The sequence below is a fragment of the Rosa chinensis genome, chromosome 5 (genome assembly GCF_002994745.2).
Source record: "Rosa chinensis cultivar Old Blush chromosome 5, RchiOBHm-V2, whole genome shotgun sequence".
Lineage (NCBI taxonomy): Eukaryota > Viridiplantae > Streptophyta > Magnoliopsida > Rosales > Rosaceae > Rosa > Rosa chinensis.
The window spans coordinates 2,635,093-2,660,862 of NC_037092.1; the positions used below are offsets into that span (position 1 = coordinate 2,635,093).

General features: G+C 37.3%; 2 protein-coding genes and 1 long non-coding RNA gene across 5 annotated transcripts; all 3 read left to right on the forward strand.

Moving 5' to 3' along the window:
• The first annotated feature begins 1,688 nt into the window (after positions 1–1,688).
• On the forward strand, positions 1,689–8,419 carry LOC112164827 (cysteine-rich receptor-like protein kinase 25). Of its 3 annotated transcripts, XM_024301155.2 has the most exons (9): positions 1,689–2,219; positions 2,337–2,634; positions 2,851–2,979; positions 3,099–3,220; positions 3,506–3,716; positions 3,819–4,059; positions 4,157–4,310; positions 4,433–4,687; positions 8,271–8,419. In XM_024301155.2, exons 1-9 carry the CDS (start codon positions 1,860–1,862, stop codon positions 8,322–8,324), a joined length of 1,824 nt encoding a protein of 607 aa, XP_024156923.1. In that variant the 5' UTR covers positions 1,689–1,859; the 3' UTR covers positions 8,325–8,419. The 3 variants fall into 3 exon arrangements, with proteins under 3 accessions (XP_024156923.1, XP_024156922.1, XP_024156924.1); XM_024301154.2 differs by having other exon boundaries at positions 1,690–2,634; XM_024301156.2 differs by lacking the exon at positions 8,271–8,419 and having other exon boundaries at positions 1,690–2,634; positions 4,433–4,469; positions 4,518–4,651.
• LOC112164837 lies at positions 6,217–6,921 on the forward strand. Its single transcript, XR_005799696.1, has 4 exons — positions 6,217–6,331; positions 6,480–6,598; positions 6,706–6,755; positions 6,838–6,921. It is a non-coding gene; the product is annotated as an uncharacterized LOC112164837 (long non-coding RNA).
• A 12,835-nt stretch (positions 8,420–21,254) lies between the features above and the next one.
• On the forward strand, positions 21,255–23,027 carry LOC112164832 (cysteine-rich receptor-like protein kinase 25). Its single transcript, XM_024301161.2, has 2 exons — positions 21,255–22,249; positions 22,796–23,027. Exons 1-2 carry the CDS (start codon positions 21,457–21,459, stop codon positions 22,894–22,896), a joined length of 894 nt encoding a protein of 297 aa, XP_024156929.1. The 5' UTR covers positions 21,255–21,456; the 3' UTR covers positions 22,897–23,027.
• Positions 23,028–25,770: the final 2,743 nt, after the last annotated feature.

Below are 25,770 nucleotides of genomic sequence, written 5' to 3' on the forward strand. Positions count from 1 at the left end.
TACCTGTTTGTACCCACATTTGCATGGCCACTTGAACATAGCTAATGTGCATATAGTTATTGAGTGATTTCTAATTACAATGAGCCGCTCCACAAGTAATTTGGGCCGGTAGCTAGAAATGGTGGCCGGTGAATAAGTGGATACGTCAGTTGGTCCAAGATGAGTCAGACGAAGCTAGGCCTTTGGTTATCGGCCGGCCCGTAGTCATTGGTTTATTGTCTAAAAGCCCATTGGCCAATACTCTAATTGGTTTCCAACCCGAACTCAACTTAGAAAGATAATGGCCGATTGTCAGAGAGACCAATAAGCGATAAAGATGAAATTTGATCAAGTAGTAGTTCAGTCAACTTGAAGTTCATGTCAGCCGATAAGGAGAGTTCAAGCCAAGATAGCCTACTTCAAGATTAATTACAGCCGTTGATGACAACCATCAGAGCTAATCCAGATAGAGTCCAGCGTTAAGTTAGCCGACGATAAGTATTGAAGCCGAATCAAGATAGAGTCACTGAGCCAAGAGGAAGCTGAATTCCACTCAACTTCAAAGAGTCAAGAGATCACATCAAGTCGCAAAGCAGCCGATATAAATAGAAGCATCAACAGAAGACAACAGACACAACTCCAGAAACTCAAGCCATCAAGCTTTTCTTATTTCGTTTTACCTTTTGCTTAGGTAGAATTTCCGCCTGTTTCCTTAGTTTATTTGCTCTACTAGTTACAATCTCAGTTACTTTACCTTTCTTGTAGCCTAGTATCGATTTTGAATTGTTCTCTTTGTTTTATTTCAAACAATAGTTGATAATTTTCAGCCATTCCAGATTTCAGTTTTGTTGTTATTATCTTTTATTTGCTCCTTATTGTGTCTTTATGCTTTACTTGTTTGATCGTGCTATTTACTGTTCGTAGTCGCATAGTAGCTGTTAATCTTATATTTACTCATACTCTCACAACCGCACCTAACTCACCCGACCTTCAGCCACCAAGTTCTTAATCTAGAGGCATAGAACCGCAGCCGAGAATAAGTTCCTTCCTCGGCTAACAATTGCTTGATAAGTCAGATCTACATCCACTACACCTACAGTTGCACACTTGGCCTTCTGGCCGTGTGCTGGCATGCTCTGCATCTATTCATCGAGAAGGATATTTGTTCCTTGATCCCTCGGCTATATAGGCCGAAGGCCCCAAGTTTCTTAAGCATCGGCGAATGTCGCCAAGTGGTTGAGAAACTGTACCAAACCGCGACGATTACAGTGCAGATCGAGGTTCCTGACGACATCGTTTTGCACCCTCGGTTTGAGTTTCACTCCAGAAGCACTGAAATCCCACCGCGACATAACGGAGAAGGTAAAAGAGAAGAACGCGCGGAGGGCATCTTTGACTGGTTGATAATGAATTTACAGAGGGAAATGCTTTTATACTACTCTAAAATAACCACACCTACCTAATACCTATTATACCCTCAACAGAGTCAACTGTAGCAATGGCTAAAACTGGTCGCAGACGTAGCTGGTCACGACTCCCGTCCCCATCGTCCAGTTCTCAAGTTTGACACATTTTCCTTTCCACGTCTCTATCTTCCTCTTCTTCCAAGAAGTTTCATGAACACAATGACCACAGAGATATATATATATATATATATATATATATATATATATATATATATATAGATGTCTCTCTTTCTCTCAAATATTCAGAGAATGAGAAAGAAGATTTAAAGTTGGCTTCTGCTGAATTTGTTGACCAAACGGTTCTTCAAGACCCCAAGTCAAGCACCATGTAATTGTTACTACATAATATTACAGGGCTGGCTAGTTGAACCATTGAAGCATCTAAAGGGATAGCTAGTAGCTAGTTCCTGAAGTATGGCAGAAGTGGTCCTTCTCTTCCTTTCAATGGTTGCCTTGCTCGGCTTTCCCACTACAAAAGCCGACTATCTCGCCCATGTCTGCCCAAACACCACCGTCTTCACCCCAAACTCCATCTTCCAAACCAATCGCGACCAATTGCTGTATACCCTTGTCGATAATGCCAGCCGTGACACCGGTTTTTACCAGACCACTGCTGGCAACCAGATCTCAGAGGAGACAGTGGACGGCCTCTTCCTCTGCCGCGGTGACGTGTCCGCAGACGCTTGCAGAGTCTGCGTGTACACCGCGGCCTCAAAGGTTGTCCAAATGTGTCCCGTCGAGAAACAGGTTGTCATATGGTACGACGACTGCATGGTACGCTACTCTAACCAGTCATTTCTTTCTACCGCGGAAGACTCACCTTGGGTCTTCATGAGGAACACCACGAATGCGACGCAGGTTGGAGATAATAGAACAACCCTATTTAACCAGGTTCTAGCAAATACCATGATTGGGCTAGTCCTTGAGGTTCTCATCGCCGCTGATAAGTTTGCAACCAAAGAAGATTCTACAGTGTTTACTACGCTGTACACCCTCGGACAGTGCACGCAGGATCTGCCCACACCAAATTGCAGTGGGTGTCTTACAGGAGCCATAGCACGACTTCCATTTTGCTGTAGTGGAAAACTAGGGGGAAGAGTTCTGTATCCAAGTTGTAATATTAGGTACGAGGTGTACCCCTTCTATTCATCACCTCCTCCGCCAGCCCCAGTGGCAACGGTACGTAAAGGTAATACTATATTACCATATGTATACTCGATGTACTAGTATTCGATCTATTGCTTAATATCAAGAAAAATTTTATCAATCACTTACATATCTGAGGAAAATTTATATTTTTAAGTTTGAGAATCTAGAATTGACAAAGATTTTCCTAGCTGTTACCCTTCATAATTGTTTTCACTTCTACAGTTCTACTGGTTTGAAAATTTTATTGAATAAACAGGAAAAAATAAACTCTCATCCATAGTCATTCCTAGCATTCTTGCTCCAGTTGCTCTCTGTGTGCTAGTTGTGGTTGTGGCCGGATGTTTCATTCGCAAATTAAAAAGAGCCAAACGACAACAAAATGAAGGTAATGTTGATTATCCACATTTTAATACATTTTGTTTTATGACTACTGTATCTCTTTATTTTTTTGAATATGTTTTTAGCTAATCTTCTAAAAAATTCATTTTTAATTTTCTTAATTAGCCGAAAATGATATGACAACTGTTGAATCCTTGCAATTTGACTTGGGAATTATCGAAGCTGCCACGAAAAAGTTTTCTGCCGATAACATGTTAGGTGAAGGCGGATTTGGTCAAGTTTTCAAGGTACAAATCCTTTCATTCTTCAGAAATTTAAGGACATATGCAGTCTTATGGGATTAATAGTAGAATTCAAAATTCCAGTTACAATTGTAGATATTAAAATTACATTTTTAATAAATTCTTGGGGATTTTCAATGAAATTGATAAAAAAGAAGTGTGTGAAAAAAGAATACATGCATTGCTTAGTTTCAGTTTCAAGATGTGCATACAATTGATGTTTCAAAACTTGGGCATGGAATGGAAAATTATTGATTGCTTAAACTAAGTACTATACATATAACTCATCAGGGAACACTTGATAATGAACAAGAAATAGCTGTGAAGAGGCTGTCAAAAAACTCTGGACAAGGTGTACGAGAGTTTAAGAACGAGGTTTTATTGGTAGCAAAGCTTCAACATAGGAATCTCGTAAAGCTTCTAGGGTTTTGCTTGGGAGGAGAAGAAACACTACTTGTCTATGAATATGTGCCCAACAAAAGTCTTGATTATTTTCTATTTGGTAAGTGAATATCATAATAATAAGTTTAATTTGAAGAGAGAGTACATAATTCTTTGCAAATTCTAACTGTCATAATTATATTTGCTGAATGCGAGAGTGTAGAAGCCAAAAAAAGAGAACAACTGGATTGGTCGAGACGCTGCACCATAATAGGAGGAATCGCTCGAGGAATCCTCTATCTTCATGAAGATTCTAGGCTTCGAGTTATACATCGTGATTTGAAAGCTAGCAATATCTTGTTGGATGCTAGTTTGAATCCAAAAATTTCAGATTTTGGAATGGCAAGAATGTTTGGAGTTGATGATCAAACGCAAGGAAGCACGAGAAGAATTGTTGGCACTTAGTAAGTCGTAACTAATTATATACGTACATGCAATTACCTAGTATATACTGTCAAGTTTTAAGTTTTGACCTTTTATGTGACTTTGCAACTATTTTAGTGGTTACATGGCTCCAGAATATGCTATGGAGGGATTGTATTCTATAAAATCTGATGTCTTCAGCTTCGGAATACTCTTGCTTGAGATCCTAACGGGAAGAAAGAACTTTTTAGGCTTTCATCCCACAACTCCTGAACCGACTCTTCTCAGTTATGTAAGTTTTTACCCGCGGTTTCGTTAACTTAATTGGTCAATTCAATCTTTTTGTTATAGCTAGGAGTAATTTGGTTAATTAGAACTAACTAATTATATTGTTGACATGTACGCTTATTGCAGGCTTGGCGATTATGGAACGAAGGAAAAGTGTTGGAGTTGATGGATCCATTGCTGAAATATTCATTCAATCCAAAGGAGTTCTTGAGATACATCCACATTGGATTATTGTGTGTTCAAGAAGACGCAAACAATAGGCCAACCATGTCGTCGGTTGTTCTAATGTTAAAGAGTGAAAATATCAGACTTTCCAAACCTGAGCGACCTGCCTTCTTTACAGGAAGATCTATCAATGATCACTGCCATACATTAGGGGATTTACACTACTAGAGAAAACCCATTTGGAGACAAATCTTTTCGGGACGGACTAATTTTTCGTCCCCCAAACACGTGATTAGAGACAAAAAAAATTATTTTGTCCCTAAAAGTTTTGTGTTTCAAAACTCTCCATCCAACGCTATTTAGAGACAAATAAGTTTCAATTAGAGACAAAAAATATCTGTCCCAAAATTTAATTGGGGACGAAATTTAATTTGGTCTCCTATGCATTTTAGATTTTGCAAATAATTTGTAAAATTTAAGCAGTTAGTTGCACTGAAATACAAATTTTGGATGAAAAGAATTAGGGTGAAAAAGTTCGTCCCTAATTTCGTTGGTAGTATTTTTTTTTAGCTTTTCATTTGGATGGGGTTTGACAAAAATAAATAGTGTTTAGCAACTGAATGGGATTGAAACAATGTAGTTTTTATCTCATATATAAATCACTCCATTTATCTCAGTTCTTCGAACTATTTGACGATCACTGCTCTGCGACTTCCCCATACGAACTTTCGAACAACAGTAACTCCTAGCAGCAACGTCTCTATCATGCAATCTGTCTACTCTATCTCAGCTCTCTGAGTCTCTCTTCTCCTCCTTTAGTACTTAAATCTCGAATTAGGGTTTTCTCTATTGCAGAATTTCAATTTTTTTTAGTTTTGGTAGTGCTAATTGTTTGTTTGTTGATGTCATAGACTTGTAGTAAGCGTAGAGATTGCATTGCTAACTACTAAGAACCTAAGAAAACTTTTTTGAAAATCCGGATTCTAGATCATCTTCTATATTGAGAGAGTTTATTGTATTCAGATTCTCTTATTTTGATTATTCCTAATCTTAATAGCTTATTACGATTCTTTTATCTTAATGTTGTTTAGCCAAAACATAATTTTTGACGTAAATACCCCTTATATAGATACTAGGAAAACCACGTTAATTAAAAAGGATAAACAAGTAAATTTACAAATAAAAGAAATAAAAGAATAAAGATATATTTTGATCTTTTATTTAAGGTAATAAGGATAATACAGGCTATACGCGCTCAGAGTTCCTCAATTGGGGTTTAGGGTTTTTGATCGAAATCTACTGGATCTCGTGGGTGGTCTCATCCTCTCTCTCATTGGAGCCTGTTTTCTTCCTTCACCCCTTCTTGATTTGAACTCGTGGTTGGGTTGTGCACAGCATTGATGGAGAAAATTTTGATTTGCCATGAGTCGGTTTGGTTGCAGAGGTTTGTTAACTTTGTCTTGTTATAAATTATAGTTACGTGTCTGTTGTTGCTGGGAATGAGTTTCTCAGGATTTGTACTACTTTGTAAAGGGCAGGTACCCGAAGTTCATCGATGCACTAAGAGATTTGGATGACCATCTCACAATGGTTCGCCACTTTGTCTTGTTATATATCTCAGACTCAAAAATTGCGCAAATTCTTTGTATATGTTAAAGGCATATATTATTAGGTGTAGTACTGTTTCTTTATTCTTTAACCTTGCATCTTGTGTAATAAATCCATATGGTTTTGTTTTTGTATGTTCAGGCCGAGGTAAAGGGGCAATTGATCACATGGTTGACTTCTCACCCTTTGCAGCAAGTTTTGACTAATGATATTGACTTCAATATCATGCTAAGCTTTTTGGAGTTTTATGAGGTTACAGTTTTTACCATTGTGTTTTATTTTTTCTTCAATGTCTCTCCTACCTTTTCAAATCAAAGTTTCTTCTTTCATTTTTTTTTTTTTGATGCTGTTCTTTCATTTACTATATCATTGTTACAGTTATGTTCCGCTTATGTTGCAGGCTCTTCTTGCATCTGTGAATTGTCATTTATATCGTTCCAAAAATGAGAAGTATCCACCAATTCTTGATCCTTGATTGGTAGATAGCATCAGAAGAGATACAAACGGTTAAAAGAAAATGTATTTTACTTTCATTATGTGCATCCTATATTTTTTATTTTTTTTTTTAAAAAATAAAAATATAGTTACTCAATTTTTTGTATTGATAGTCATTCTTGATGTCTCAGCAACGTCTAGATACCAAGCTGCAATACTGAATATCAATAAATGGGGAGAGGTATGCCAAGTATACTCACTATGCATTGTAGACATGTATCCTAAAGACATGTGATTTGATTCTAGGCATTTTGTTGTGCAAGACACTTCCCATTTGCTTGGATTCGATTGTCCCAGCATGGTTTGCTATCTTTGCCGCAGTCATCCTTGTACTTGCTTTTACGGAGGTAAAACTTCGCATTTTGAAATGCCTCCACTTTCAGTTATGTAATTAGGCATGAAGATTCAGTGTTATTTACTCTTCTATTTTTTTTTTCCATCTTTTCTAGATTATCTCTCAAGCTCTGTGTGCTAGTTATGGACTAACTGTTGGTGCAAAGCTCTCTCTCTCTCTCTCTCTCTCTCTCTCTCTCTCTCTCTCTCTCTCTCTCGGTTCCACTTCTTCGATCTGCTAGTTCCACTTCTTCTGCAGAGTTTGCTGAGTACATAAAGCAAACTAGATATGACCTCCATGATGTAAAAGCATATGGTCAGGTAACCACCTGATTATTTTTTCTTAGCCCACCTTTTACAGTATCTAGTATTCAAATTTTCTTGACAGAAAATTATACTTTACGGTTATATTAATCTCAGATGCTGGTTTTGATGACGTAATTGCCAAGGATCATACTAATCAGGTCTGCGTGATGCAACAACAGTTCTTTGTTTTTGTATATATACATGATTTTGGCTTGCTGATAAAGACAAGGATCCATTTATTGAAGACTTTTCTAAGGTGAGTTTCTTCCTCGTTTTCTCTATGCATTTGTTATATTATTACAGTTCTATGCATTCATGAATTTATGATTCTTTGCAATCAAAATACATTCAGGAGAACTGCAATGACATAGTTGGTGGATGGAAGGCGAAGCTGGTTAGGATTAACTCTGGAGAGCAGAGTGTAGCCTCTTCATTGCCAAGAAGAAATGACTATGACACTTCAAGTTTTGCATATGCAAATGTACTCGAGTTAGATATGCATTTCTGATAACCATTGTATTCAGTTGCTGGTGTATTGTGATTTAAACGGTCTTATCTTAAACTATGTCGCAATCCTATTAATGTTTGAACTGTTGCCGTCTGATAATAATGGAATTGGGGTTTGTCTTCACTCATTTGTATCTGAATTTGTGTCAAATTTACTATTTGCTTGGTTTTAATCATTCCATGTTCGTTTGATTGGTGCCATTAAATTTGAAAATAATTATAATTTAAAAATAATTAAAATTTGAAAATAATAAGAGACAAAATGAGTTTCGTCCCTTATTCATCTGATTGACGTCATCTATAGTTAATTTTCCCGCCAACTTGAATGAGATTGGGGATGTAATTTTGTTGAATAGGGGACAATTTTATTTTCTTCTCCAAATGCATTAGGAGACGGAATTTATCATCCGTTGTCTTTTATAATTAGGGACGAGCATTAGGAGACGACTTTAGCCACAAAATGATTTCGTCTCAAACGTTTTTTCGAGACGAATTCTCAACTTTTAGAGACAAATTGATTTTGTCCTTAATAGGGTTTTCTCTAGTAGTGTTACCTAGTTGCTCTGTCAATGCTTTGACGATTTCTGATGTTATCCCACGCTGAGTTAGATGACAATTGTTGCAGTTCATTCATTCATGGAGCCCTTGGTTTTGGCCTGGAAATATATATGACATTGTCATTGACTCATCGCCTCATCATATCAGCCAATTCCGTTCCCATCCTTCATTCCTCTGATCTTAGTTTTTTTTCTTTTTCTTTTTCAATGAATTTGACTATCGATTGAACTGAGATACTTTTCAACAGGCAATTATTAATTGCTGGGCAATTAATAACAAGTCGAAAGGTTATTCAGATTGACGTACAGGCTGGCATGACTTTTAGGATTAGATGACTTTTTACTTCATTTTTGGTACAATTTGAAAATTAATTTCATGGAACTCTTAAGTTATGTGTTAGTTTTAAATTCACAAAGTTTAGGGGCTCATCACGTCGCAAAACTTAATTATGTACGTAACACAATGTTAAAAGTTAGCTTATTGATATCCGATGTAACTATGTGGAAGGGGTTGGTAGAAAAGGATCTTGCATCAAATATATTCCGCACTGTGCATTGCTGAGAGTATAGGTCACAATCAACATAGATGTTCAAAGGTCAAAGTGATAATATCAAGTTAGTATAAATAGGAATCCTATCCTTTACTATAGTAAGTCATCTTTGTAAAGATTACGTACCTAGAGAAAAACCCTTATCAGTTTCCTTTGTTCTCTCCTTCAATTTAGGCTTTGTTCTTTGTTCTTAGTTTATTCACCAATCACCATGAAGGTTAACATGCATGAGTACAATAGCACTGTATCTAGAATTTTTTTTTTTTTTTTTGCTGTTTGATTGAGGATAGGAGAGAAAAAAAAACTCCCTATCACTTCATTTTATAATTAATGAAAGAAGAAGAATAAAAGGAGAGGACCAAAACCAATACACTCAAAACAAAACAAAAAATCTAGACTTAAACAATGGATAAGGGTTATAATGTGTGATACAATGGTCATACAACTTGATCTAGATCAATGGACGTGCATGATCGAAGTTAACAGTTATGGGTTGATCATCGATTGACATGAACATAAATATGACACATCTCGCTAAACATGTCAACAGGAACACGCCGTTATTAATGGAATAGGACCAGGGGCAGATCTAGGTAGTGGCTTGGGCGGGCTAGAGCCCGTCTGAGATTTTTAGGCTTAAAAAAAAATTAGATGTATACTTTAATTGATGTAGGTTTAAATGTTTAATTGATATGGGTAAGTGAGTTTAATTGATTTCAAAACTTATCAAGGTCGATCAGTGGGTCTTCTTTCTACTGCAATTGTTGTGGGTTTAATTGATTTCAATACTTATCATTTTATCAATCATTTAATTGTTGTGCTATCTCAGTATCTCGGCCTGGAGCTTGGCCTCATCCGAATGCCGAGTAATCAATTCAAGTTTATAGAGTTAACTTTGCAGATTGGGCTTGGGTTTATTTGCTAGCTATTTCGTCCTATCTATGGCTTTATATTCATAACAAACTTTTGGGTTGAAAAAAAAAAACTATATATATGATGTTGTTATAAAAATTATATAAATGTGGTTGTCCACTGTAAATATTCATTAGTTATGTCCCTATGATGTAAACATTACTCCTATATAAAGGGGTCTAATGAGAATGAAATAAACATTTCTACCTCCTCCTACACTTTGTTTCTCTATTCTATCTCTCTCTTATTCTCTAGTTTATAACACATTATCAGCACAAATTTGCTCTTATTTTTCTTCTTCTTCTTCTTTGAACTCCATGATGATCCGCAAGCCTTATGGTGCAACATAATTGCTTATGACCAAGGCTAATGATCTATGAGTTTTTCTTCTTTCTCTCCTAGATGAATATCAATTTTCTTTATGCGATCATTTACATATATTTGTATGTATCTTTTATATAATATAATCGTTGAAAATTTATATTTCATGTACGACAATGAGTACTACATGTTCCATTGCTCAAAACTCGAATCCTCTAACCGAGTAGTCTTAGAACCTATGGTTCTATAGACATCACACGAATGTTTTTCTCGTGTGTTCCCTATGGGATCCATTGTTCATATTTATGAACTCTTCGAAATCTTTGTTTCGTATATGAATTTTTCATAGAACGCACTGTTCTAATAATTATGGATCCTAATATCTCTCATCTTTTCTCTTTGTAGAAAGATGACGCATCTAACAAAATTGGACTATGATCCTCTTAAAATTTCTGGCAAGAACTATTTGATGCTGAAATTCACCTTATGGCTAAAAACCTTGGAAATGCCATCAAAGTTGACAATAAGTCATCTGTGTAAGATCCCGCCAAACCTATGATTTTCTTGCGTTATCATCTTAATAAGATCTTAAAAGATGATTACCTTACGGTGAAAGATCCACTTGAGATTTGGCAAGCATTGGTTGATCGATTTAGTCACCAGAAAACCATTGTTCTATCTAGAGCACGATATAAATAGACGCATTTTGTGCCTTCAGAACTTTAAATCTGTCACTGATTTTCAATTCCGATAAACATATGATTACCTCCCAACTAAAATTATGTGGAGAATCTGTCAGTGAAGATAACAAGCTCAAAGTCCTGATTTTTTTGTGGACAATGGAAAACATATTGATTACATGATTAGCGGCGGTTTTCTTAACACCGATAAATTTTAAGCCTATGTTTAGGCGTTTTTTTTGTCTCTATTTATTTTGTTTAGTCATTTTAAGCCTATGTTTTGGCACTGATTAAATGTAATTATATTGTATTATCATTTTCTGTTTAATCATATTTATTATGTTTAAATTACCTTTATTACAAATCTTTCATAACTGAATTTGTCATGAGTATTTGTTGCAAGAGCTACAATTATCATGATAATATTTTTAATTGCCATTATCTTGTAGTTATTGTTATTAATAACTCATTTTATTATCAATTTTATTACCATTCTCCGGTAATTATTGGTAAGTAATTCATCCTATTACCATTATTCGATACTCACCATAGTTATTTATTTTATGCGATCATAATGAACATTTATTACTTATGATTATATCTACCTCATATGATTATGCCGTTTGTGAAAAATAACAAAATTATTTTCCATAATTGGGAATTGAACTTAGGTCTTTTTGGATGCGAACCAAATATCCTAACCAATTACACTACAACAAATTTTTGATTATTTTGTTATAATGTTATATTAATGCTTATTTCAATTACTGACTCTAAACGAATCTGCCTCTATTTTGGCATATGGTACTCACCAATTGATATCAACAATATTAATTATATTTCCTATAGAATCGAGGTATGTATTTTTATTAGTTTGACTACTTCAATTTGATTTCCTCTTATTATTTGATATAACATTATCAATTTACAATGAGATCGAAACTACATGTTTCTTGATCCAATTATATGAGGACTTAAAATTCCTCCACTAATTATTATACAATCAAATAGATCGAAACCTCTTGTTTCTTGAATTCCAATTATGTCAGGACATTTGTCCCTTCTCTTTATGAGTACATGTGAACCTCTGTTCACTCCACTTTTAGAACATGCTTCTAACTGTGAAGACTCAAACCAAATGTTTTGAGTATGAGGGCTATGGTCCCTAAATCTATTATTATTGGAGTATATGCTTATACCCATATGGACTATTGTCCCAAACTAGAAATTTGAGTATATCATTTTGACATTTTTCAGTGTCAAACAATAATATGAACCACGTGTTCATTAATAAATTCATTTTGAACCATGAATGTTCATGATAAATATAATGACAAACATAATTGTCTTGCATGCATATAATGCAACTATGGACATGATCCATTGCAATTGTTGATAATTTTTCACAAATGATGCTTCCAAAAGCTAAGGTAACAATTATCTCAAGAGCTGCAGATCTTGATTGATAGCCGACTCCAACTGAGCTCATATTATGTTACATATATGGAATTACCATTGCATATATTGGTGATGAAATTTCCACTAACTTTATGTTGTATTAATCAACTATGAGTATACTATTATATACTGTATCATGAATTAAAAATTTCATTGAGCCAAATAAATTTATTTTGGCGTGACTAATGTGTCATTACTATGTCATGTAGACTCATCTACATACATACTCTACATTGTTGTTTAATACAACAATAATTGCAAACTTTCCTAACGAGGATATTATAATATATCGCATATCTTCGAGTTGTCACTTTAATAAGACAATTCTCCCGTCATTAGGGGGAGAAATATTATGAAAAACGATATGAATTGGTGTGTGATATTTATCCACCATGTCTTATTATTATCTTAAGAAAAAGTCTCAATCAATTATGAGAAATTGAGAAAGTGACACTTATTAAAGATAAGTTTTTGACCTAAAAATTGGTTTGGGCTCGCCACCCACCAATGGATTTCCAATCGAAATTTTTTGCACGCATATTTTGCGAATGGTCAAACTAGATGGTCTTCCCGCCATCAGGGGGAGGAAACACTATTGTAACGGCGTGCATTATGTGGGATATATCCACCAAGTCCAATGTTTTAATCTCCCTATAAGGGAAGATTATACAAGCCCTATAACACGTTATGAGGTTATAAAAAGATCCACATTCTTTAATTAATTTGTCCTTGAGAGACAACAAATGCCCTAAAAGAGGCATGGGTACCGGATATGAATAAGCTTATTATAGCTAATGCATGCATATATTTTGAATGTGTGATAGATCTCTAATTGATGATATCTCATCTGTAGTTGCAACTAAATATCATCAAGGGCTATATACTACCACGTTTCATTGTGTCGACAAATCATACTATTGGCCAAATTGGAAAAAGGCAATTCCAATGAATTTAAATATTGTAAACGTGATGATATACTTAGACTTTATTTACCCTAAAAAATTACAAAAGGTGTACTAAAGTGAATTAAAATCACTATGACACAAGTCTCTTTACAGAGACATTGGCTTATCATTATTCTCCAAGCGACAACTTTTCTATAAGTACAGTGTTATATTGACTAGAGACTTATGGCATGTTGTCTTGGCTAATCTGAAGATCTTAAAGGAAAATTGCTAAAAGCAAATCCCCAAATCATATGTGTCATTATAAGCATATTGCTTAATCAAATCCTTGACCGATTCATATTGCCAAAGGCAAGTCCATTAATGAATGAGCTTAAAGCTCACTCATGGAATCAAAAGTCTAAAGCTCATACATACTCATTCAATTATGGTCAAAGTGACTTATTGCCTCAATGAGTACTATGACAAGACTAAGAAATCGAATTCGAATCATACTCATAATGTTGCAACATATTCTAACTTCGCGAAGTTATGAATATCTAGAGCTCATATTGAGCCTATATGAAATTATCAATTATACAAATTGATATTTATGGCTAAGTATGTCATACTTAAATTTCAATGCTCGGATAAAGGTAAATGTGTCAATTGTTGTTCCTTTATATTGTTATTCTTTGCTAGTATCTTTATCTATAATTTGAGCATATGAAATTGGTTTTACTTGAGGTAAGATTTATTATCATAGTTTTATTGGTATTACCCTAACCTTTTGCAGGAATTGCAATTCATGATGAGTCCCCTTTATGCAAAGCACACATGGTCTCACCTATGTGATCGACACACCATATCCAATATACATGGTGCATGTATTTTATTGCATACATGATTGAAGCTTGCAAAAATCAGGGGGAGATTCTCATCAAGAGGAGCATTCAAAATTATGCTACCTAGGACATATGCGCGTTGTACTCTTTTTCTCCTTCGACCAGGGTTGTTTTTGTCCTACTGGGTTTTTGTTACCTGGCAAGGTTTTTGACGAGGCAACATTAAGCGCGTCCAACACCATATCATTTAGTGGTGGACATCCAAGGGGGAGTGTTATAAATATTATATAAATGTGGTTGTCCACTGTAAATATTCATTAGTTATGTCCCTATGATGTAAACATTACTCCTATATAAAGGGGTCTAATGAGAATGAAATAAACACTTCTACCTCCTCTTACACTTTGTTTCTCTATTCTATCTCTCTCTTATTCTCTAGTTTATAAAAGATGTATATTTTTTGTTTATATGTATGTTTGTTTAACGAAGCCCACCCGAACTCTCAAATTATTGAAGTCAAACTCCTCTCTGGCTCTCCCATTCTCTCTGTCCATCACAAATTCTCATTCTTCTTGTTCTTCTTCTTCACAAAAATGCCTAAATTACGGACTAAATTCAATCTTTGAACACCTGAACTCTCAGGTTCTCATCTCCCCACTCTTGCATTCGCACACATGTGCATAATTATACTAAAAAAAAAAATTTGGGCTTCGTCCAAAGGGACAAATAAATATGTAGCCCTCCCTATTTTTGAATCCTAGATCCGCCACTAGAATAGGTTAAACTAGTCAATATGAGCATGAGTTGACTACTTGAATAGGTTATGTTACCACGCAGAGCAATACGACATGACTAAATAGGTTAAATTTGAAATAGCTCATATTTAACATGAAACAGAAAATAAGATGAAATCAATGTATCCGTAATCCAAACTAGCATGCTTATGTTGTCAAAGTCATAAACAATGGCTTCACATTTCAGTTATATTTACAAAAGTCTTGAAAACTTTTAGTACTTCTAGAACCGATAAATTCTCAAAACGTCCATGTATAAACTATTGAGATCGGAGTATATATGAATTCCACATGAGAAAATTGAGACATTGTCTATGAATTTAATCATTGTATGTCTATATAAAAATTTAGGTCAACTTCATTCATTGTCAATTGATTTTAGACGTGGAGCCTAAATTAAAACTTAAAAACTCTACTGTAGCAAGAGCAAAAACTGGTCCCCTTGTTTCTGGTCAAGACTTCCCATCCCCATCTTCCAGACTTCCAGTTCTCATGTTTAATACATTTTCCTTTCCTCGTCTCCTTCCAATTTCTTCCACGAATTTCATCAACACAATGAGCACTGAGATATATATGTCTTGTTAACGAGTATGCGAGTTAATTAACAAAAGGTCAATGTTATGCTGCTGATGTTGCTTCCAGGTGTTCATGGTGACGTGGCAAGGTTTTGTTTAGAGTTTATTTGTTAGAGTTTGCTTTAGTGATAAAGGATTGGTTTTTCTTTCTATAAATAGCATCAGGTTGTTATGCTTTATGAAGGGATTATAATAACAATAGCGAAATTCTGCTAAAATTTCCTCTCAAATTCTCTGTTCTTACTCATTGAAGCCATAGCTATTGATTTCTCAATCAGGGCTGCCATGTTATCATGTCTCTCTCTCAATTATTCAGAGAATGACAAAGAAGATTTAAATTCGGCTTCAGCTTGGTTGACTAACCGGTCCTTCAAGACCCCAAGTCAAGCACCCTGTAATTGTTATTGCATAATATTACAGGGCTAGCTAGTTGAACCGTCGAAGCACCTAAAGGGAGTTAGTAGCTAGTTACTGGAGTAGGTATGGCAAAAGTGATCCTTCTCTTCCTTTCAATGGTTACCTTGTGTTTGAACCCAAAATAACATTTTTTCCCGACGAAGGAGACTCGAAGAAATCCGGGCCAATATCGGTGGCCCAAGCTATTTATTTTAGATAAGCTCGGAATATATTGTTTAGAGACTAAATAAAGCCTACTTGAAGATCAAGTAATCTTAAGACAAATCGTGTTCTTATTGATTTACTAGTAATTATCAAAAGATTCGATAATTAATGGTGGTTTACTTGGCTAAGAAGATGGAGTATATTTGGCAAAAGAGATCGCATTAAGGTCGGAATCATGGTTACGTACATGCCTTTGGTTAGGGTTCTTATGGCTTTAATCAACCAAGGAATGCTATCATTCTTCAAGTACGTATATATGTGCAAGCAATCAAAGATCTCACATGCAACATATAAGTGTGCTGGCTATTTCACATATATACACATGCATGATAGAAGACAATTAAGGAAGGAATACTTTGGTGGGCCATCATCTATGCAAAGAATTAAAGTTGTCCATGCATTAATATGTAGTGGACGTGGAGCAGATGGAAGGATATAATTATCTTTAATTATGTCATTCCTTATTCCTTCAGTGCCATATAACGTGCATATCCAAGAGTCAATCTTTGAGGCAATTACGTTGTCTGGAAGAAGATCGCATCCAAGATATTGGTTCAAGAGGCAATTAATCTTTGCCTGCATGCTAGCGGCGACAGAGGAGGATAATTATTAATTATTACCTACGATAGTTATCAAAACTATTAAGAGTTTTGATTTGATTCAAGGCCAATAACTGTGGCCTAAAATATAGTATTTCATTCCTATTTGGAAAGTGAATCTGCAGCAGCCTATATATAGAGGCTAAAGACGATACAGAAAAGGACAGCTCTCTAAAATCAATCAATCCCAGCGATTACAAAGCCTCCCCGGAGCAAACCCCCAACCTTGTTGAAACCCGGTGACCGCCCGCCAACCTAGTCTCCTCGCGAGCCGACTGTCAGCCTCACCAGATCAACCCGGCGACCGTACTTCCAGTCCCAGTCTCCCCAGGAGCCGACTGCGAGCACAACCGCCACTGTTACTTCCAGCGAAGCAAGGGTAACGCCCTCGCAACCCAGTGAAGCTAGAGTCACGCTTTAGCAAACCCGTGCTTCTCTCAACTTCCCAGTGATTGCTCTGCTTAGTCTACAACACTAAGTATTGATTTAGTGAACGCAAAGAGACCACAACCAAAGCCCTTACCCGCGTAAGGCAAAGAAGTCCTTTTCCGAAAGGCAAGAAAAGAACCCTGTGACGAGGTTGGTGCTCTCCTCGTCCACAGCGCTTGAAGAAGAAGTCAGGTCACGGGACTACCCCAACGACTGCACCCCGCGGTGCTGGCACGCCTGCGCAACCACTCGCCCAAAAGAGACTGTTTGCACACCAGCTGGTTTTGGAGCCAAACATTTTGTGATATTGCCCCCAAGTATCTTTGTTGGTTGACGAAGCATGATCTTCAATTGCAGTTTTGGAGATGATGATGTCCCAAAATCGGCTTTGTCGCCAACTACCATGTCATAGAACGTGGTGTCTTCAGAATAAGCCACAAATTGGCTTTTGCATTCGACCACTTGTTCAAGGAATTTGAACTGCTGCATATGATTTTTGGAACCAATAATTAAATTATAATTATCATCATATTCATCATAGATTGGCTCTGTGTCAAGACTGGACTTGGGGTCACCAAATCCTTCTTTACAAATTTCAAAGCCACTGACTGGCCTTGAAACATATATGAAGATCTTCAAATTGAATTGATTAATAAAGCCACAGATTGGCTTCTCAAGACCAAAACATAATTGATAATCAAGTGGCCCATGCCTTAATTGATAATTAAGTGGACCACACTCTTGACCTTCTGCATGATGAGGACGTCCAGCAACCACATAACAACTTAATTCATAATTAAGTTGATTGAGGCTTTGATTACCTTGGCCTTGATGACGTCCAGTAGCATAACCATAATTAAATTGATCATACAGCTGCTTCTGGTTATTAGGGGGGTGAACCTGGACAATATCATGCCCCCCATGCATCTGATTAATAGCCACGTATTTGGCTTGATCAGTGGAGAAATCATATATTTGTTCTGAAACAATTATATTGTCAGAGGAACAATCTTGTTGACCATCTTCTCCATGCAAAGCCTCTATGTAAGGCCGTGACTCATCAATGAGGCATTTAGGTTTATTGCTAGATGTAGGCAATTCAACCTCAGAAACAACCTCTTCGCGCGAAGATTTTTGGCCTTCCAATTCACCTTGCTGTGAACCGACTTGAGTAGTCAAGCTGGAATCTCCCTTGCGCGAGGTCGCTATACGATCCAGGATATGCTGATATTGTCTTGCCCACTCTTGATCTTCCTGTTTCCTCCGCTGGGTAAGCTCTCGATTGCGTTGTTCAGCTTCTCGATCGCGCTGCTCCCTTTGCTCTTTAGCTTTCTGAGCATTCTCGTCCAGTTCGCGTGTGAGTCGATTCGCCTTCGCGGTTTCCCTGGCAAGATCAGCGTTCATCTTCTTGAGATGATTCTCGACATTCTCCATGAGGATCGCGAGTGTCTCCTCAAAGGTTGCTCCTTCCGGAATAGGCTTCGAAACAAAAGCCTCTTCTGTTGTAATGTCGTCATAATTGGTGGCAACACTGGCCATCTTTTCACTTTAGGAATCTCCTTTGGTAAAGATTTTCCTCTGGCATCCCAATGATGGTGAATACAAAAGACTCTAGCTTGGTCCCACTGGGCGTGCCAAAATGTTTGGCTCCAAAACCAGCTGGTGTGCAAACAGTCTCTTTTGGGCGAGTGGTTGCGCAGGCGTGCCAGCACCGCGGGGTGCAGTCATTGGGGTAGTCCCGTGACCTGACTTCTTCTTCAAGCGCTGTGGACGAGGAGAGCACCAACCTCGTCACAGGGTTCTTTTCTTGCCTTTCGGAAAAGGACTTCTTTGCCTTACGCGGGTAAGGGCTTTGGTTGTGGTCTCTTTGCGTTCACTAAATCAATACTTAGTGTTGTAGACTAAGCAGAGCAATCACTGGGAAGTTGAGAGAAGCACGGGTTTGCTAAAGCGTGACTCTAGCTTCACTGGGTTGCGAGGGCGTTACCCTTACTTCGCTAGAAGTAACAGTGGCGGTTGTACTCGCAGTCGGCTCCTGGGGAGACTGGGACTGGAAGTACGGTCGCCGGGTTGATCTGGTGAGGCTGACAGTCGGCTCGCGAGGAGACTAGGCTGGCGGGCGGTCACCGGGTTTCAACAAGGTTGGGGGTTTGCTCCGGGGAGGCTTTGTAATCGCTGGGATTGATTGATTTTAGAGAGCTGTCCTTTTCTGTATCGTCTTTAGCCTCTATATATAGGCTTATGCAGATTCACTTTCCAAATAGGAATGAAATACTATATTTTAGGCCACAGTTATTGGCCTTGAATCAAATCAAAACTCTTAATAGTTTTGATAACTATCGTAGGTAATAATTAATAATTATCCTCCTCTGTCGCCGCTAGCATGCAGGCAAAGATTAATTGCCTCTTGAACCAATATCTTGGATGCGATCTTCTTCCAGACAACGTAATTGCCTCAAAGATTGACTCTTGGATATGCACGTTATATGGCACTGAAGGAATAAGGAATGACATAATTAAAGATAATTATATCCTTCCATCTGCTCCACGTCCACTACATATTAATGCATGGACAACTTTAATTCTTTGCATAGATGATGGCCCACCAAAGTATTCCTTCCTTAATTGTCTTCTATCATGCATGTGTATATATGTGAAATAGCCAGCACACTTATATGTTGCATGTGAGATCTTTGATTGCTTGCACATATATACGTACTTGAAGAATGATAGCATTCCTTGGTTGATTAAAGCCATAAGAACCCTAACCAAAGGCATGTACGTAACCATGATTCCGACCTTAATGCGATCTCTTTTGCCAAATATACTCCATCTTCTTAGCCAAGTAAACCACCATTAATTATCGAATCTCTTGATAATTACTAGTAAATCAATAAGAACACGATTTGTCTTAAGATTACTTGATCTTCAAGTAGGCTTTATTTAGTCTCTAAACAATATATTCCGAGCTTATCTAAAATAAATAGCTTGGGCCACCGATATTGGCCCGGATTTCTTCGAGTCTCCTTCGTCGGGAAAAAATGTTATTTTGGGTTCAAACACCTTGCTCGTCTTTCCCACCACAAAAGCCGACTACCTCGCCCATATCTGCCCAAACACCACCGTCTTCACCATAAACTCAACCACAAACTCCACCGGCTTTCCCACTAAAATAGGCCAACCATGTCATCGGTAGCTCGAATGTTGAAAGCTTATCAAATTAGGCCTTTCCAAACCTATGCGACTTGCTTTCTATATAGAAAGATCTGCCATTCACCTAAATCAGGTGTAAATTTAGAAACAAATTTCATCTAATATTGCATTGTGCACTTATATTTCCATCTTTCATTCTTGTCTATATATCAGTCTTCTTTATTTGACTATAATAATGATTTCTGTTTAGATTTTTCAACATGTAAATATGTCTTCCCCACAAGAAATCGAGCTTCTAAGGCTTTTGCACATAATTTTGGTCATTCCATTCGTACCGTTGGTGAGAACCCGGCTTAAGTTCATTTTGATCGGAAAATCTAAAAATTTATAATGTGTGGCCAATCTCAAATAAAAGTGTGCGTTACATGGTTTTCGCATTTGATGCTTCTCATTTCGAGAGACAGATAAAAGTCTAACATCTATTTTTTATAGAACATTGAAAAGAGAAAACTTACTGAAAATTGATCGTAAGAGATTACTGACCTTCATATTTGAATGTTTGATACTTCTTATTAGTATCATAGAAAATATTAAGTTCATGATTTTTAAATAGATAGTTTGATAACATCAATTACATTTCTTCATTATTAAAAAATATATTGTTAATAAATATCAATATTTGAGATCTGCTGAATATGTTGGTTTACTTGCACCGTCGGTGCATAGAAAAATTTTCACTATAATACACATTTTTTCTACATGGTTTTTGCCTTCCCCTTTTTGTAATTTTCTAGTAAATTGAAGGAGATATTGGACGATTGAGACACTAAAAGCTGGCTTGACTTGACTTTGGGGTCCTGGTAGCTCGCGTAACGTTTGGGTCATTGAAGTCCCGTCTATTTCATATTTTTTTTTTTAAAAAAGGAGGTACTGGGAAGGACCACAAGGAGGCACCCGAAGTCCAGCACAGTGCCGCGCCAAAGACGCAGCGACACCCCCCTCCGGGCGAAGTCCCGTCTATTTCGTTTTCACCTGATAATGGATGGTGTATGTAGAAGAAGAACCCATTATCTTTCCCACTCCCGTCCCCATCTTCTACTTATTACGTTTTAGAAAATCTATATTTCCTAATCTATTCCTCCTCCGATTATTATCACTGAGATATCTTTCAACTCTGACCATTCCAATCCCAACAAAGAGCCGCTAAAGTCCACCAGTCCTCAAGACCCAAGTCAACACACACCCTGTTTCAAGACCCAAGTCAACACACACCCTGTTTATACATAGATATATAATATACATGCATGAACAATTTGCTTACAAATCCAAAAGCAAACGCAAGCAGAGCTGAACTAACATGGCAGAAGTGATCCTTCTCTTCCTTTCAGTGGTCACCCTGCTAAGCTTTCCGACTACAAAAGCCGACTACGTCTACCATATCTGCCCCAACACCACCGTCTTCACCCCAAACTCCACCTTCCAGTCCAACCTCAACGACCTCCTCTCCAGTCTCTCCTCCAACGCCACACGAGACACCGGCTTCTACAACGCCACCTCCAGCCGTACCCCTAACGACACCGCCTACGGCCTCTTCCTCTGCCGCGGTGACGTCACCACAGCCGCTTGCAAGTCCTGCGTGACCACCGCAACCTCCGAGGTCGTGCAGCGCTGCCCGGTCGAGAAAGAGGTTGTGATATGGTACGATGACTGCATGCTACGCTACTCCAACAACTCCTTCTTCTCCGTCGCCACTGAGTCGCCGGGGGTGTTCATGTGGAACACCCAAAACGTCAGCAGCGAAACGAACAGGTTCAACCAGGTTTTGGCGGCGAGCATGACGGAGGTGGCCACGGAGGCTTCGAACGACAGCGATAAGTTCGCGACGAGAGAGGCGAACTTCAATGGGTCGATTAAATTGTACAGCTTGGGGCAGTGCACGCAGGACTTGTCTAGTGTTGAATGCAATCGGTGTCTTAAGGGAGCCATAGAGAATTTGCCGACTTGCTGCGGCGGGAAGCAAGGGGGACGAGTTCTGTATCCGAGTTGTAATGTTAGGTATGAAGTTTTTCCCTTTTATCAGAACTCGACGTCAGCACCGGCGCCGGCGCCAGGGGCTTGGCCTCTTTCTCCGCCGAGCTCAGTGAGTAAAGGTAAAGTTCGGCCAGTATTAAAAATTAGATTCATCTAGATCATGCTTGTTCGAAACATGAGATGTTCTAGATTTTTAAGTACTGGATGGGATGAAAAATTCAGAGCATCACATGTTATGGAAGTCTAGTTTCATTCAAGAATCTACAGTGTGTTAGATTGGCTAATTAAAGTTCCCAACTTTTCTATTAAAAGTATAGAACTTCAGAAAATGTTGTCTTTATTGATTGTTGGAAAATCGATCGTCATTGACCTTGGTGGTGAGTTGTGAGGAAGTATTGGCCCTTTTGGAATTGGAAGGATTTAGGTTACATAGTGGTTGAGTTATGCCTAACCATTAAGGATTAGTAAAGGGAAGGATTGATGTGGGTTATGCCTAACCATTAAGGATTAGAATTAGAAATTTTTGAATCAATTTTTGGCCAATTGGGTTTGTGACTCGTTTCTACTCATCACTTGCTGCATTTTCTGTTATGTAGACTCAGATTAGATTACACATGCAGATTACTAATAATGCAATTCTTGTGATTTTTGTTTTTTTTTTTCAGGAAATAATACAAGTAACATAACGACAAAAGTATCACCATCATCGTTCTTCCAGTTGCTATTGTTAGTATTATGCTTATCATCAGCATTGGCCTTGTTTTAGGACGAGAAAGGCAGGGAAGGGCCAAACTTGGAAGTTTAAATGTTTGCAAGTCTGTGTTTCTACTTATTTGGATTTGGACGTACTCTTGTGACAACTGTGATATCCTATTGAATTGGATGGAAATTGTAACTCTATTTTCTTTTTAAATAATATGTACTGTGCATATGCATGTATTTATGTGCATAACAAAAATACATGATACATGCATATGCAGTCATACAAATTGCAAATTGTTAAAGGAAAAACACATTATATACCTTCGTCAAAGTGATAGACGGAGAGGGAATCAAGCAATTAGCAATTACCATCAATCAGTAAGGATTACGGACCAATCAGTAGTTAATGTCATCATTGTAATTGTTCTTTCCATTGTAATTCTCTCCCTATATAAAGGGGTTATGAAATGAAATGAGTAGACCAATTCCAACTGTCATTGTTACTTTAACACGTTATCAGCACGCTCAGAGCCAATAGCCAAGAAAAAAAATCAAAACCCTAGAAAGAAAAAAAAACCTTTTCTGCCGCCACTAAAAAAAAAAAAAAAACAGATCGGCTTTGCCTCAGACCGGCCTCATCCTTGCAATCCTCCACAGAACAGCCCGACTGCAAGTCTCACGGGCCTCATCTCTGTCACTCCGACCAAGCACCACAGTGCCTAGCCCAGTACACGGGCCTCTAGCGCCGACCCGATTTGGAACCCAGAGCCCCACCCACCACGCACCTGCGCAGCCCTCCCCATCAGCGTCTGCTCAACCGCCTGTAGCAGCAACCCAGCACCCTTGCAGCAGCAGCCTAATCCACCTGCACCGACGTTGCAACCCAGCCCCAGCGCCCTTGCAACAGACCGGCCTCTTGTCCAGCGCATAGCTGCCTCCACACCAGAAAACCAGAAGAAAGAAGAGGCGGAAGAGAGAAAGAAAAAAAAAGAGAAAAAAAAAAAAAGAGTGTGACCCGGCCCAACACAACACAAAAAACAAAGAAGCAGGCCTGTGGCCCAAGAAAAAAAAAAAGGGCAACGAAAAAAAAGAGGCCCTGAGGCCCACAGAGAAAAAAAAGTGAAAAAAAGGCCCAGAAAAAAAAAAAAAAAAAAAAAAAAGAACAAAGCTCATTGCTGAAAAGAAAGACGAAGCAGTCGAGTTTTCTCAAGCCCAAAAACATTGCTACGCATGCCTGCACCAACACGCGCATGCGCTAGGATAGTTTTATTTTCTAGACATCAAGTATGTTTTCTTTATTTTGTTTTTATGATTTTAATCAAGCATGTGAATTTTATTTATCTTTTCTATTTTTAAGCATGCTTTATACTTTATTGTTTATGCTTTTATTATATTTTGTTATTGAACAAGTTTCGTTAGATAATATTGATCCTCTTACAGCATGCCTTGTTATTTATGTTTTAAATAATTATGTTTAAGCATGTTTTAATTATGCTATAGTTTATATTTTATTTTGAACATGCCATATATATTTTGTTATATATTATTTATGCAATTCTGAGCATGTTTTTTGAATTTTATTTACGCTTATATAGTTATTCCTAAGCATGCCTTTATATTATGCTATTATTTATATTTTATTTTACGCATGATATATTATTGTTGTTATTATGTGTAACATATATTTTAGTATACATTTGTGAAATTTGAGCATGCCATGTAATTTATTTTAATATATGCTATGTTTTTATTATTTATTACGTACTATGATTATTACTTGTTTAGAATGCTATACAAAAAGAATTGCGTTTTGCCATGATAATAAAAGTTCATGCGCATTATAAATATACACTTACTGTGATAAAGTATTGTCACATAGCATCGAAAAAAATGTGACCATTACGAATCTTGGTCTTGAAATCTAATTCATATTTTTGGAAAATAATTCACGTGGATGTCTTTATAACTGCATAATTTATATCTTCCCTCTTGTTTTATGTAGATGGCTGATCCAACTCGACCTGAGTTTGACATTTTGGACTCAGAAGGACTTGAGTACCATCGTTGGGTTTCCGATATGGAAACTGCCTTTGTGGCAAAAGACTACACTGCCACCTGTTAAGGGTTAAAAGTGTAATTAGCCAAATAGTTATAAATACAAAGAATCCTGTAGCTATAGGTACAATTGTATTCGACATATTCATTTTTTGGGTAATATAGCTCTGTTTTTTCTCCCTTCCTCTTCTCTCGTTTCCTTCTTCTTCAAGTTTCTCTATAACGCTAACATGGTATCAGAGCCAGGTTCTGATCGGGACCGGGTTTCATCATCGGAGAACCGGAATCTTCATCGAAGCTCTAGCTACTCAAGCAAAGCTTACTTTCTCTGTGTCCTTGATCGGCATTTTCAGAGATTTTGTGTGCTCGTTCTTGAGGTAAGCTCAATTTCATAGTTCTACAATTTGATTTTGTCAAGATTTGGTGAAATATATCAATGATTTGTTGAAGAATTCTAGTACAAAAGCATACTTGAAACCCTAGCTTTTTCGATCTTGAGGAAATTCAAGACTCAGATTTGTTGCTCTCTTCTCTATGTGAGAGATGATCGATATTACATACATTCAGATACTATTTCAAGCCATCATTTTATAACCTGTTTCGATTTTGTGTTTACTCGAAGTTACTCATCTCTAGCATACAGTCTTTTGGTGCACTTTCAGTCTCTGCTTGCTCTTGTGTACTTTGATCTTCAGAAATTTGGGGAGTTTGATTAATAGTGTGAAAATTTAGAAGAACGTCTCTAAGCTCTAAGATTTTGGGGATAATTGAAGCAACTCAGTTTTATTGGCTTTCTTGTGAAGAAGTTGAAGGTTTGGAACTTGGGTATCTCCAGATTTCTTTGTTAATTTGGTTTTCTTGTGAAGAAGTATCTTATACTAGT